Source organism: Cucurbita pepo, chromosome LG02 (assembly GCF_002806865.2).
Source record: "Cucurbita pepo subsp. pepo cultivar mu-cu-16 chromosome LG02, ASM280686v2, whole genome shotgun sequence".
Taxonomy (NCBI): domain Eukaryota; kingdom Viridiplantae; phylum Streptophyta; class Magnoliopsida; order Cucurbitales; family Cucurbitaceae; genus Cucurbita; species Cucurbita pepo.
The window spans coordinates 5,386,159-5,401,126 of NC_036639.1; the positions used below are offsets into that span (position 1 = coordinate 5,386,159).

The 14,968-nt window shown below is 34.9% G+C and overlaps 3 protein-coding genes and 1 non-coding gene across 6 annotated transcripts; 3 read left to right on the plus strand and 1 right to left on the minus strand.

The window, feature by feature from the left end:
• Positions 1–230: 230 nt before the first annotated feature.
• Positions 231–7,696, plus strand: LOC111787722 (uridine kinase-like protein 3). 3 transcript variants are annotated; one of them, XM_023667757.1, is made up of 16 exons: positions 233–349; positions 484–550; positions 1,354–1,534; positions 2,126–2,217; positions 2,524–2,593; positions 3,335–3,453; positions 4,036–4,132; positions 5,060–5,139; positions 5,330–5,524; positions 5,654–5,737; positions 5,859–5,919; positions 6,485–6,545; positions 6,717–6,810; positions 6,898–6,970; positions 7,120–7,202; positions 7,301–7,489. In XM_023667757.1, the coding sequence occupies exons 3-16, from the start codon at positions 1,384–1,386 to the stop codon at positions 7,487–7,489; spliced, it is 1,449 nt and encodes a 482-aa protein (XP_023523525.1). In that variant the 5' UTR covers positions 233–349; positions 484–550; positions 1,354–1,383. The 3 variants fall into 3 exon arrangements, with proteins under 3 accessions (XP_023523524.1, XP_023523523.1, XP_023523525.1); XM_023667756.1 differs by having other exon boundaries at positions 231–374; positions 6,717–6,970; positions 7,301–7,696; XM_023667755.1 differs by having other exon boundaries at positions 231–349; positions 6,717–6,970; positions 7,301–7,696.
• Positions 7,697–7,867: 171 nt separating this feature from the next.
• Positions 7,868–9,784, plus strand: LOC111787723 (fructose-bisphosphate aldolase, cytoplasmic isozyme 1). The gene is made up of 3 exons (XM_023667758.1): positions 7,868–8,338; positions 8,441–9,123; positions 9,213–9,784. Exons 1-3 carry the CDS (start codon positions 8,311–8,313, stop codon positions 9,573–9,575), a joined length of 1,074 nt encoding a protein of 357 aa, XP_023523526.1. The 5' UTR covers positions 7,868–8,310; the 3' UTR covers positions 9,576–9,784.
• A 1,005-nt stretch (positions 9,785–10,789) lies between these two features.
• LOC111789376 (sufE-like protein 1, chloroplastic/mitochondrial) lies at positions 10,790–12,211 on the plus strand. The gene has a single exon (XM_023670130.1). It carries the CDS (start codon positions 10,888–10,890, stop codon positions 11,917–11,919), a length of 1,032 nt encoding a protein of 343 aa, XP_023525898.1. The 5' UTR covers positions 10,790–10,887; the 3' UTR covers positions 11,920–12,211.
• Positions 12,212–13,942: 1,731 nt separating this feature from the next.
• TRNAP-AGG lies at positions 13,943–14,014 on the minus strand. The gene has a single exon. It is a non-coding gene; the product is annotated as a tRNA-Pro (tRNA).
• Between the last annotated feature and the right edge of the window lie 954 nt (positions 14,015–14,968).

Below are 14,968 nucleotides of genomic sequence, written 5' to 3' on the forward strand. Positions count from 1 at the left end.
AATGTAAATAAAAAAAATGTATTAGACAAGAACGACAGCTATATTACAACAGCTCGATAATTTAAGAATAAATATGGTGTCACTATAAATATTTGTCGAAAATATTAATAATATTTTTAATAAAAACGGGAAGCACCGGATATCGGGCCCACCAAATGGAATCGGATTCAAGGTCTCCGTCTCCTCTATCTCCGGCACCACTGTATATATACTGCCAATCCAAACGTCTGTATCAGAGCCAAGAACCTTCATTTTCTTTCTCTCTCCACTCTCTCTCTCTCTCTCTCTCTCTCTCTCTCTCTCCTCTTCTTCCTCCTTTGTTTCTCACTTTCTAAGCAATTTCACGTCGGTGCGTTCGGACTCAACTGCATTTGGTTTCTTTGCTTTACTTTCCTGATTAATTTGACTGAATCTTTGAATCTCAGTTTTTGTTTCTTTAATCTATTATAGTATTAAATAATATTTCTTTTTTTCTTTTTTAAGAAAGGAATTTGCATACGTTACCTGATCGCCGCGGGATTTCGATTGGATCTGCTGCGTAATCGTACTGGTATGTAGCGCGCTACTTTGAAGCTTTTTTTTTTTTTTAATTTTTTTTTATTGCTTTCTGTCTTTTGTTTATTTATGATCTCGATTCGTTCGTTTTCTTTTGCGGATTGGTGGATAGAGGTCGGTTAATGCGGATTTCTCAAGTTTCTGTTGATTTCACTGTCGAAGAATCTGAATCTGCTTTTTGTGTGTGTTTGTTGTAATTGCTGTACTGCTGTTCTGTTGATCTGTGTTGTTTAGGACTGTAATTCTGCTGCTGTACGGATGCGAAATGTGATTGAGGTTGGATTTTATGTCAATTGTGTGAATCGGATGCTGTTTGTGTATGGTGTTTTGCTTGGTTGCAATTCGTTAATATATCATATGGTACAGAGCTTATGCTGGCTGTTAAGTGTTCAATAAAAGTAGTTTGCTAAGTTGCAGGCGGCTCTAAATTTACTGAAACGGTTAAATAAAAGCTTCTGTGATCAATTTTTAACGCTTCTTATTTTCCTTATGGTAATAAGGAAAACAATTGTACATAAGTTTTCAATGAAATTGATGAGAGTAGAAAATACCCAGTTAATGCAGGTGGTGTGGATCTATGAAATAATGGGGATAATATAGTGTTCTGGTGTTTAGATCTCTTGAGGCCATTTGTGCTCAGATTGATTTTATTATGTTTTTGGCTCTTAAGACTATGTCATGCAGAGGGGAGGTTTTTTTTGGTCTGTATGTGCTTATCTTGTTGGCTGTAAAGGAAATGATTTATGAATGGCTTCATGCTGTTGAAGATATGCTAAATGGTTTTCCTCTTTAAATCAGGAACACTGATTGCTAGTTAAGATCCTGGGCATGGGCTCTGCTTCAGTTGCTGATTTACTAGAGGCCTCAGCAGGCGTGCATTTTTCTGGGCTTTATATGGATAGTTTGAAGCAACAAAATGGACATACGAAGAGCTTGATGTCAGGAACTGAAAATTTTCAAAAACAACCTTTTGTCATAGGCAAGTATTTCATGCATTACATGTTTGATTTTATTTTCTTGGAGTAGATGAAAGTTGCATGAAACTGACGTTTATTTAAGAAGAAAGTGACGTTTGTCCTAAATTTCTTTAGATGGTAACTGTAATGATGCGTAATATTGCAATGCATGGTTATCAGTCTGCATCAAAATAGTTGACAAAAGTGACTTTAATCTTGACCTTTTTTGAAGTGACTTCAATCATTTCACGCTTTATAGCTAAGATTACATGATATGTGAACAAATTTTATTCTTCTTCATTCTCTTTTTTTTTTCTTTCACCTTTTCCCGTTGTTAACTGATTGATAAAACTCAAAATGGCATCGAACGTCTGGTAAAACGAATCAAGTCACCTTTATTATTATTATTATTATTTTCTTATGTTGTTGATGGGTGGTTGTGGCAGTCAGTTCTAGAAGATTTCCAGTTTTCTATTTTATTATAATTTAATTTAGTATCATTTTATGACATTCTTTGTGTATTCCCCAACTTTGTGTTTTCCGAACACACTCAAACTAATGGGTCTCTTTTATCTTCTATGTGTATGGCTCACAAATCTTCTTTATCTTTGAAGGGGTTGCGGGTGGTGCAACCTCTGGGAAGACAACCGTTTGTGATATGATCATTCATCAACTTCATGACCAGCGAGTCGTACTTGTAAACCAGGTAGCTTTTCTCGAAGCAAATTTCATTTACTGGTGATAAATCATTTGAAGTATTATGTTTAATTAACTTTAACTTGAAACACTGAGCCGCTAAACAGGAGATTTGAGAACGTCAACTGCTTGGAATTAATCTGAATTCTCACGACCCTCCTATATATAGAAGTGCCTTATTTATAGATTTTTAAGACTTAATCTACCTCCACCTTTTGCCACTCCGGTTCTTTGGAGATGGAAGAGAATCACAAGTGAGGATTTAAATCTGATGAGCTTCTGACACTGATATTGATATTATATGCTGGTCTCATAGGATTCCTTCTATCATTATTTAACTTCCGAGGAACTTGCACAAGTCAATGAATACAACTTTGACCATCCTAGTAAGTTTAATTTAATGTTTCAGTTAATAATTCATATCTTAGAATAATCGAATAATTCCTTTCGTATTTCACCATTGAATAGTTCCAAATATATCTTGATGCTAATATTTCTCTGATGGCATATTCTTCATTGGAAATTACTAAATGTTTGTTTAACCATTTTGCATCTTCCCTGTCGGTCATCTATTTTCCGCAATTCCTATGACTTCCCTCTCTATACTACCATGTTATTCTTTTGGTTTCCTGTTCTGATTTGCTAGTGTTCTGGTTAATTTCTATGAGTAAGAGAATAATCTAATAGATTGGACTTATCCTTATTGCATGTGATGAAATCTATTAGGTTGTGGTAACTGGTTATTCCCGTCAACATTTTGGGCTAATAAAGGCTCCAATTTAGGCTTAAAAATACAGACTTACAAATTCATAAAAATTTTGAACTTTCTAGTTGCATTAATATGACCGTTGTGAATCATATAGTTGATGCAATATTTAGAGATACTTGTAGGTTTTACCCTTTGAAAAGCTTGAATATTATTGTTTTCTAAGTTGTACTCTTAATTGGTGGATCTAATTATTAATGGGTTAATTATAGGCATGTCATCTTAATAATAGTCTGAAGGACCATCTATTGGTGAGGTTATATATACTGCATGAGTTTGGTATATATTGTAGTTGTGTTTTGGGTTGGTGTGGGAAAAATTGATGGTATGCTTCTTTCTCATGTAAAATTTCTTGTATCAGATGCATTTGACACAGAGGAACTTTTAAGTTCGATGGAGAAATTGAGGCATGGGGAGTCTGTAGATATTCCAAAATATGACTTCAAGAGTTACAAAAATAACGTTTTTCCACCAAGAAGGGTATGTCAATTAGAATTTTCAGTATGACTTCTAGATTTTTTTCTATGTGGAGCATAGGAATTAGTCATACTGAAAATTCTCTTTCTAGATTCTGATGTGACATTACTTTCATGCAAATAGATTCTCAAGGTGCCGTGATGTATCTTTAGGATACTAAGACATGACTGTACAATGAATTTGATTCTGCTCTTCTACTCTGTTCGGGTTTTGATAACTTGAGTTTGATCTGGGAGGTAAAGTACATGAAATTTTGTAGTAAAGAGACCTATTTAACGGGTAAAATTTATAAATCGATGAATGCTTGAATGGATAGTTTACACCTCTAAAAGATTGATTGTTTTTATATAAGCTTTATTTAATTTATTGAAAAATGAAAACCAAGGTGTCATCGGTATATGATTTATGATGGGGAGGGAGGTGTTTGATTTCATGGAAGATTTTCTATTTCACCTTCATTACATTGTCTAGTTAATATCTTATTGTGGTACTCACAAATAAATCCAGCATAGATTCATGGTATCATTATTTCCTTTTTAATTTTCTGTTCTACAGACACAATAACTGTCTAATTCTCATTTGTAGGTTAACCCTGCAGATGTTATCATTTTGGAAGGAATTCTCGTTTTCCATGACCCTCGTGTTCGAGAACTGATGAATATGAAGATATTTGTTGATACAGGTCTCTATGCTATGTCCTTACTTTTCAAATGTACTGTTTCTATTTTTCCATGAAATGAAATTTATTAGCTTATGAGACTTTTTGGATCTGAAAATAAAGTCGTAGAGGTCCTTTGTCATCGTCTCTACTTGTGAATGGTGTTGAATTATTATAGGTTATAAAATTATTAACTCTTGAGACTATCCGATTTGAAAATGAAGCCATTTCTTCTCTCTATGACTGTTCTTATCCTTTGTGGTCTGTGTTTGAGTGGAGGTGGTAGGTGAGATAAAAATATCTCCATTCTCATTAACATTGAGGTGATAAGGCTTCACTCTAGTTTGTGGTTTGAGAAAGGTTTTCTAATATGTTAGGCTGCTTCAAATACAATGATTACAAAGAATATGCATCGGAAAGGTTTATGGAAATTGTGACAATAGTTTTCAGATTCAATTCCAGAAAATGAAGGGTTGTGGAAAATATTTAAAATTTGTTCTTTGTTTTCAATTTTTTTTTTTCTTTCTTTAAGTTATTGTTTCTGTTTCTTTAATTAAATGAATTCGATGAAATAAAGTAACTTAGAATAATAGATAAATGCTTTGTGGATATAATTCAAAATTTTGAAGTATACAAATAGATCTAACTAAATGGATAGTACAGAAACTAACCAACTATTAAACTTTCTTCATTTAAATGTCTTAAATTTTTCAGAGAACTATGGGTGCAAGTAAAATCATTATATTTTTCAAGCATTTATAGAATTTTTCTACCGAACATATTTCTGAATTTTAAAAGGTTTTCAAATGCTTCAGCTTCCTTTCAATTATTTTCAATACCTCTTTTTTGTTCAATAAACCAGACATTTTTCTATGGCGCATTCAAAATTTGGGTAAACGTTTAACCTACTAAGTTGAATAATTGCTTCACATTTTAAACTTTTCAGTGCAGATGCTGATGTTCGTTTAGCGAGAAGGATTAAGCGTGATACTGTGGATAAGGCTAGAGACATAGCTGCAGTACTCGATCAGGTTAGTAGTTTGTACCATCGAATATTCACTGATGTTTAGTATTATGCTATGTTTATCCCAATTATATTCTTTCCGCACATTTTACTTTCAGTACAACGTGATTTTGTAAATGAATCTTTTTAAAACCTTTAGTTGTTTTTCAATCATGTTNTAATATAATAATAATGTTTAAGCTGTCTTGTTGATGCAGTATTCAAAATTTGTAAAGCCTGCATTTGATGACTTCATACTTCCAACAAAGAAGTATGCTGATATCATCATTCCCAGAGGGGGTGACAATCATGTTGCCATTGATTTGATTGTACAACATATTCGCACCAAGCTTGGTCAGCATGATCTTTGTAAAATATACCCTAATTTATATGTTATCCAGTCTACCTTCCAGGTATATAGACTTGTCTACTGTGTGTTTTGCTATTTGCCTGAAGAATGCAAAACATAATTTAAATCTTTTTTAGCTTCGTTAATTAGTTTTTGTTGGGGATTATTACTGGTTCTTTTTCTTTTCTTCCAGATACGAGGGATGCATACATTAATACGAGATGCTAAAACCACAAAGCATGATTTTGTGTTTTATGCCGACCGGTTGATTCGTCTGGTAAGTTTTGTGCCTGTAGAAACCTTTATTCTATCAGTGTTTAACTTTTCTAATAGAAACTGTCCAAGAAGTTTCTGTTTGTTTCTTTTTTCTTGTCATGACTTCCTGACCCTTTATGTAGGTTGTTGAACATGGTCTGGGACATTTACCATTTACAGAGAAGCAGGTGACAACTCCAACTGGTAAGCCAGTTAACATTTTTTGCCAATGTATTTTTGCATTATGGCTTATGGTGTAAAATGTTCATTTATCAATCAGTTGAAGGCTGAGTATCTATGCATTTAGTTGCTGTCCTTTTTTGCACATATTTTTGAACTGTATGCTTTTTCTGTCAAATTTAAATGCCTTTTGACTTTTTTAAAAACAATCAAGTCTAGCTTCATTCTTATCTTTTAGTACAGTCATGGTTTTCTTCTCCGCATGAACGTTGGTATTTGGGTAGGGACAACGAATTATATTTTGTTAAATGAATTTGACAACTCATCCGTCCATATAAATAACCAAATCCTTGCTTGCTTTACCTAGAAATCATAATCCATTGATCTGCATGCAGATATTCCTATGTTGTAACTTTCTCACTAAGATATGCATTGAGCACAATGATGATGCAGCATGCTTAATAGTAACTCAACTGTCTTCATTTGGGTTTGTTCTCTTTTTGAGATGTGATGTTATCCATTTTATTTATATACATTGTGGAATAAGTTCATTGCCGCTAAAACTTGAAAGTTTTTGGTGTGGACACAGGATCTGTGTACAGTGGTGTTGATTTCTGCAAGAGGTTATGTGGTGTATCTGTCATCCGGAGGTTAGACGTAAATCCCAATTCTTTTTGAAGATTAGACGTTTTTCTTCTATTATTTGCGTACCAAAATGTTTGTTTCTGTACTCCAAAGAGTCGTCTCTAATCTGTGTAGACATTGCGTTTTTATCTTGATCCTTATAAGTTACATTGTTGAGTACTTTAAACTGATTTCAGTGGTGAGAGTATGGAAAATGCTCTGCGGGCATGTTGTAAAGGCATCAAAATTGGAAAGATTCTCATTCATAGGGAAGGCGACAATGGTCAACAGGTATGCTCTCGTTTTCGCGTCTTCTTTGGTTTTGTTCCCAAGTGCATGCATATATTGACAGGTTTTGACGTCATATGCTTTGTGCAGTTAATTTATGAAAAACTACCCTCTGATATCTCCAATAGACATGTATTACTATTGGATCCCATCCTAGGCACAGGTTAGCTGTTCTGTGATATTGACTCATACTCTATAAATTGTCAAATATATGATGTTTAAGCTTTGTCATGGCCATTGGTTACTTTCATGTGATCAGTGACATGAATTGGCTGGTTGTGAGTAGGTCTGATAGTCTCGACGTTTCTTCAGGGTATTCAGCGGTGCAAGCTATTTCTTTGCTCATAAGCAAGGGTGTTCCAGAGCCTAATATTATATTTCTCAATCTCATATCAGTAAGTTTACCAAGTGTTCGTGAAGTTCATTTCTACAGAAGAGCATATTTTCTCTCTGTTTTTTTCTTATTGAATTGTCCCTTTCTTCCTCACTCTAGGCACCTCAAGGCGTTCATGTGGTGTGCAAACGTTTTCCAAGAATAAAGATAGTGACCTCTGAAATTGAGATTGGTCTGAATGAAGATTTTCGTGTGGTGCCTGGTATGGGTGAGTTTGGGGACCGATATTTTGGAACCGACGATGATGAAGAAGTGAGGCCTCTCCACAGTAATCGTTCTCTCAAGTAATAACACTCCCACGACACACCCGAATCCTACCCAGTCGTTAATCGTGGAGAGATAATCTTACCTCAAAATAATGTGGTTATTATATGAATGCGCTTCACGAGGTGTTTAGAAAGAAAAAATTTTGACTCATAAGTGCCTTATATATGGAAACAAACGCCGCCCCTTATTATATTATTGTTATTACTACTACTATTACTATTCTTCTTATTCTTTGGCTGGGTAGTTGCCTTTTGATATGTTATACATGCCTTGCAATATATTTACCTAGAGAGAGACGTTTACTACATAGACATTTCCATTGAAATCATTTTTTTAGAGCAATGTGGCTGATTGTTTTATACTGTTAGATATTATTTCAGATATTATTTTGAATGATTATTAGGGGCACACATATTTTTGAGTTGGATGTTATGAGTAGGTACATCAGTATGGCCTCTTCGCTCAAAGAGACAAAAAGATGAAGGAAGAGTATGGGTATGGCGAGAGGTAAAATCCAAAAAACAACTTTGTTTAGAAGTGCGGCTGAAGGAAGAAATAGATGAGGACCATCGAAAGGATACAAACTAACAGGATTTTTGAGTTTTGTTCAAGTATGGGAGATGGATAATCGAGGGGATGAGTTGCCACTTGTCTTGGAAAGCCATCACTCATTCTTCTATCCAACTTCGATAACCCCCTTTAGGCTAACTTTGTGACACGTGTCCATGTACTTGCATGGGCTCTGATTCTGCCACTATATTCCATGAACAAAGCTTATCTATATAGATTGAAGCCTTCTTCTTCTCAGATTCAGAACCTTCCCCCCTCCTCCACCTTTAACCATGTCTGCCTTTGTTGGAAAGTATGCAGGTACCTCTCTCCCCCTCTCTCTCCCCCTCTCTCTCCCTCTCTCCCTATGTATATATGTGTTGTGATGTGTTCTAAAAAGTTCCCATGTTTATTTTTGTGCAGAGGAGCTGATTAAGAATGCCAAGTACATTGCATCACCAGGGAAGGGCATATTAGCAGCTGATGAGAGCACTGGCACAATTGGAAAGCGGCTGGCAAGCATAAGCGTTGAGAACGTGGAGTCCAACCGCCAAGCCCTTCGTGAGCTTCTTTTTACCTCTCCCAATGCTCTCTCTTATCTCTCAGGTGTAATCCTCTTCGAAGAGACTCTTTACCAAAAGACATCAGATGGGAAGCCGTTCGTGGAAGTTCTTCAAGAGAACAATGTAATTCCAGGCATCAAAGTGGACAAGGGCACTGTCGAGTTGGCTGGCACCAACGGCGAGACCACAACCCAAGGCTTCGACTCCCTTGGAGCTCGGTGTCAACAGTTCTACAAAGCCGGCGCTCGCTTTGCCAAGTGGCGTGCTGTTCTCAAGATTGGTGCTTCTGAGCCCTCTGAGTTGTCTATCCAACAGAACGCTCAGGGCTTGGCTCGCTATGCCATTATCTGTCAGGAGAATGGGTTGGTTCCTATTGTAGAGCCTGAAATCCTCACTGATGGTTCTCATGATATCAAGAAGTGTGCTGCTGCTACTGAGATTGTGCTGGCTGCGGTTTACAAGGCTCTTAGTGACCACCATGTGCTTCTTGAAGGGACCCTCCTCAAGCCCAATATGGTCACCCCTGGCTCCGCTAGCCCAAAGGTCATAATACTTCTCTCTACCTTGTTCATCTTGAATATTCAAACACACTTATATCTTGAATTAAAGATGATGATGTTATGCAAAAATAGGTAGCTCCAGAGGTAGTGGCAGAATACACAGTAGCTGCACTTCTTCGGACCGTCCCAGCCGCCGTCCCGGGGATCGTGTTCCTGTCGGGAGGACAAAGCGAAGAAGAAGCCACACTGAACCTCAATGCCATAAACAAACTGCAAGTGTTGAAGCCATGGACCCTTTCCTTCTCATTTGGGCGAGCACTGCAGCAAAGTACGCTGAAGATATGGAGTGGGAAGAAGGAGAACGTTGGGAAAGCTCAAGAAGCGTTCTTGGTTAGGTGCAAGGCGAACTCGGAGGCCACTGTGGGGAAGTACGGCGGTGGGAGCGGCAACGGGTTGGCTTCGGAGAGCCTGTACGAAGCTGGGTACAAGTACTAAAATAACTTCAACTGTGTGTATAATAATTATATACTGCCCCTGCTGGATCTTCTTCTTCTTCTTCCCTGTTTGTGAATGCATACATCTCACAAAGCTCTGTACACCATCATATATGTCTGTGCTTCCTAAGTCATTTGAAAGGCTATGCGTTACTATTTTGGTGGTGTGGTGTTAGTTTTCTTATTCCAAGAACTGAGCTTTCAAGTTAATTCCATCATAAATTTTCCTGAGGATCAAATATATATATATATATATATATATATCTCGTAATCTAATCAATTTAAATAGAGGTAAGAGAATTTTAATTTTTTTTGTATTTTCATATTTATATTAGAAAACATTTTTATAATAATATGACTTCTTTTTTAATTGATGTTCACGTGATTAATAATTAATCGGAATATATCTATATAGAAAGTTTCTCCATTTAAAAAATTTAAAAAAAAAAAATATATATATATATATATATATATACATTTTGATAATATTTTCTTATACTAATTTTTCTATGCACACACGCATTTATATATATATATATATAAGAATTATAGTTTCTTTTTTATATAATTATTTTTTTAAAAAAATTTAATATTCTAAAATTAAAAAAAATATTTTTATTCATTTTCATTTAAATTTGTGATAAGGAACGAAAACAAAAAATTAAAATTATATATATATATATATATATAATATTACTATTTCACAAGAATAGACAGTAAAATAACTCTTATGTAAAAAAATAGAAATTTGATTAATTAATCAATTAATAGATATATTAGTACAAATAAATACATCATTTATTTATTTATTTATATATATATATATATATATATATATATATATATATATATATATNCGTCCGACCCAAAAATTAGTGCTAACACTTTTTAGGTTTCACTTAATTTAATGTTTCGTAAATATACGAGAATAAACGAGGTCTTCGAATATGATTATTCTTAAAATAAATAAAATAAAATATATTATAATTGAATAATTATATTAATATAAAATTTAAAGATTTTTTTTAGAATAAAAGATTATTTTAAATAACGATTTATTTTCGTTTCTGTTGTCAAAACAAAAAAAAAAAAAAAAAAAAAAAAAAAAAAAAAAANAAAAAAAAAAAAAAAAAAAAAAAAAAAAAATCAAAATCAAAATCAAAATCAAAATTGCAATAATCTGAAATAATTATATTATCTTAAAACTAATTTCCCCACCGATTTAATTGTCATCTCCAATTCTGATTCTCCAAAGACCCATCCCTTCTCGACTCCGTCAGTTGTGGCTCAGCGCTTCCAAAAATTTGTACGCCATGTCGTCCTCTAGGCTTCGATTGCTCACAACAGAATCCCCAATCGTTTCTCAATTCCCCAAAGCTTTGATCTCCTCTCCTTCTCACAATTTCTGTTTCTTTCGATCCATTTCCTTCCAAAGGATTACCTCCAAATCGCCGTCGTCACTCTCCTTGTCGGCCTCCGCCTCCTCCTCCAAGCCTCTGCAACCCGTGGAAGAACTCCCTCCTAAGCTTCAAGAAATAGTCAAGCTCTTTCAATCAGTTCAGGATTCGAGGGCCAAATACGAGCAGCTTCTGTTCTATGGCAAAAAGCTCGAACCCCTCGACCCCCAGTTCAAGAACAAGTCTAATAAGGTCGAGGGTTGCGTTTCTCAGGTCTGGGTTAGGGCTTATTTGGATTCGAATAAGAATGTTGTGTATGAGGCCGATTCGGACTCTGCTCTAACCAAGGGCCTTGCCGCTCTCCTCGTTCAAGGACTCTCTAATCGCCCTGTGGAGGAGGTTATTAGGGTTTCTCCTGATTTTGTTGTTCTTCTTGGTCTTCAACAGAGCCTCACGCCTTCTAGAAATAATGGGTTTTTGAATATGTTGAGATTGATGCAGAGGAAGGCGCTTGGGTTACTTGTGGAATCAGAAAAAGGTAATGGCAGTGCGATTTCATCGTCGCAAATAGATGATGCTGCGGAAAAAGTAGAATCAGTTTCCAAAACTGATGCTGAGAAACCAAATGGGGAATCGAAGTTGGGAGATAAAGGAAGTGATAACTCTGGTGCATTGGGAAGTAGAGGGAAGAGAATTAAGGAGAAACTGGAGAAAGAGCTTAATCCAGTGGAATTGAATGTGGAAGATATCTCGTACCAGCATGCAGGGCATGCTGGGGTAAGGGGTAGCGATGGAGAGACGCACTTTAACTTGAAGGTTGTGTCAAAGGAGTTTGAAGGGAAAAGCTTAGTGAAAAGGCATAGGCTCATTTATAATCTGTTGCAAGAAGAGTTGCAGAGTGGACTGCACGCCTTGTCCATCTCGGCCAAGACACCTGATGAACTCTGAAGCCCCAATGGAGAAAGGTTCATCATCATAACTCACTTGAAACATGTTTTCCTTCATTTATTTTCTGTATTCTATCTCTATTTCTATTTAGTGGATGAGGAAGAGGAACTTCTGTGATTTCTGAGGAGTGTTTATGATGTTATAGTTATTACAATTTGAGGCTTAGAAGTTGAAGTTTTGCTGTCATTGGTTCTGCAAACAATTCTTGTTCTATGATAGGAAAATAAGGAAAAAGGTAAGGAGGAGGGCGTTTTATAAGATGAGAATCAGCACTTGTACTTTATTACATTCATCTCCGTTCTCAACAAATTTTAGAATGAATTGTTAAGCCCATCAAGCAACTAGAATCATACGCCAAAGAAAAATTTTAAATCTCAACTTTGTAGCTCTTCAAATTTCTGATTCTTTTTTTAGAAGTTTCCAGTTTTTAGTTTACCTCTTGAGGAATTATCTTCCAATTTTGGCTCTCAGCTACATTCTGGATCCAGTTTGATGTTTGAATATGAATTCTCCATGCTCTTTGTTCTATTGTGAAGTAAATAATCTCTTATTCCTTCAGTTTTAGATTCAGGGAGATGCTTGATTTTAATGAACAGTTTAATAACCAAGATGATTCGGATTTGCTTGTATGCATTATTCTAAATGAAATTTATTGCCTTAACTTCTGTCAGTCAGCTTGCCTTTAAATCAACTATAGTCCATCTTCCCCTTTGGTATTGGTGCATTCATAGTTTGAAGATAGAATGATCAGGATGTTATGATCCTTATTATTTCAAACCTTTCCTTATCTCATGCTTAGTTTTCTGTTCTAAATATTCATTAGAGAATATGCTTAGTACTGGAATCTTTGATTGGATTCATTGATAATAGATGATGGTATAGTGGAAGAATCAGTCGAGGGAACAGCTAACAAGCTGAAAATCTAGACACTTTTATCTAGGTAGCCATAGGGCATATAAGATTCCCAGCAGCAAGTGTGGTAGAATTTGACAATGTAGTTCTTTTCAACAAAAAAAAGTGATTGGCAGAGAATTCTCAAGGGAGTTCTGGTTTTAACTTAGATTTTTCTTTGTCAGTTGTGTTTCTGAAGTCTATATGTATTGGTTGATCCTACGTTCACCTTTTATGTCAATTGTTAGTGAAGAATCTCACCAAAAAAGTTCACACAGAAGCCATGTCTGATCTGAATTTCCTTGCATTAAGTTTGAGAATGTAGAATCCAAAAAATGGTGTAAGCCACTTCTTCACCTCTTGGTCTTGCAACTCCACGCAACTAAAGCTGTGGTTGGTGGACTACTCATCACCAACTGGTATCGGCTAGTAGGAGTAATGGATGATACCCAGTGAAGCTCCAACTCTGAGAGTTCCTTTGATGTTATTGAGAACTTTGTTGTTCTGTACCTGCCTGCCGTCGAAGTATGAACTCGGGTGTTAGATGAACACGACTCTCCACTTTGAGCATAAGCTCTCGCTTTGGGTTTCTCCAAAAGGCTTCGTACCAATGGAGATGATGGTATTTCTTGATTATAAACCCATGATCATTTCCTAAATTAGCGACTTTCATCCAACACCGGAATTCTCTGGCAACTAACCTCTGATTTCATCTCTAATTTCTCATTAGTCAAATTCAAATCAAAATTTTCATCAATACTCCGCTTGTATTGCATACGGGAATTTCAAATAACAGTAAAAATGTTAAAATTTTGAACTATGTTTAATGGTCTACAAATTTGAGTATGGCTCAATTAGACCTATCTTCTCGACAAAAAAAGTATGGAGTTTCAATTTTATCGACGAGAAAATTGTATTTAGTATATTATCATACTCTCTACCAATTATATATATATATATATATATGATTATAAAAATTAAAAAAGAAAAAGATATATATATGATAAATGTTGGTTCCCAAGCCCACAACAAAAAGGCCCATTTTAATTTTGAGCCGGAGATATTTGTGTGGTCCCAATGTGTCGGAGGCTCGATATTGAAAGGGAAGGAATAAAAAATAAGAAAAAAAGTTGGGGCATTCCGAGAATTGAACTCGGGACCTCTCGCACCCTAAGCGAGAATCATACCACTAGACCAAATGCCCAATTGTTGAGGAGATTAAGACTAAATTTTAAATCTATTTAGGTGTTCTAAACATTTATCTTTTAATTGATTTTTTTTTTTTAATTTTTTTTAAATGGTTGCAGTGCATGCAGACAAATAATCTCATGAAAATTCTATTGTTGGATTAACTTATAAAACCCAGTTCATAAGTGTTGTTTATATTTGTTTGTTTCTTTTAATTGGATCCTTCTCTTCTCTGGAAGTGTTCATAATCTATTGAAGTGTTCATAATCTATTGAGGTATTATCTAAAATAAGTTCTTATGCATGAAAGGATGATCAAACCCATAACTTCCTTTAATTTTGTAAATCACATTCCAAAAGATTATGGGCTAAAGCAGATATGAACAATTTAGAAATTTTGGAAAGTAGTTAAAGGCCAAGCACTAATTACCTTGAAGAATATATGGACTTTGAGATTCTTTTAAGAAAGATTTATTGGTATAGATATCTCTCTTTTCATTCATCTCAATCATTCTAGAATTTTTGTAAAATCAAATAATACATTAAATTAATATAACATATTGAATTTAATTCAAATCTCTTAAAAATCTCCCAACCTGGATTACTTTTCAAAATCTCATTCAAATTTAATATATATAGTTTACTTTAATGTATCTAATACATAATATATTATTATCATTAGCAAGTTATTCATAATTAGGATGGAATCGTTTATATTTTGATATACTACTAATCAATTTAATAAACAATATGCTTATAATTCAATTATACTTCTCCAACCCTCCTGACAAAATATTCAAAAAGAAAAGTGATACATGCATATATGAACTCTTACAACACTGTGACTCTATTTCAATCTATACCACATTTCATATAAGTAACCACTCTAACTTGAACTCATTTCCTCTAAGCCACTTTAATTACATGGTTCTTATTGACGACTCGACCTAGAGATTGGTTCATACTATAAC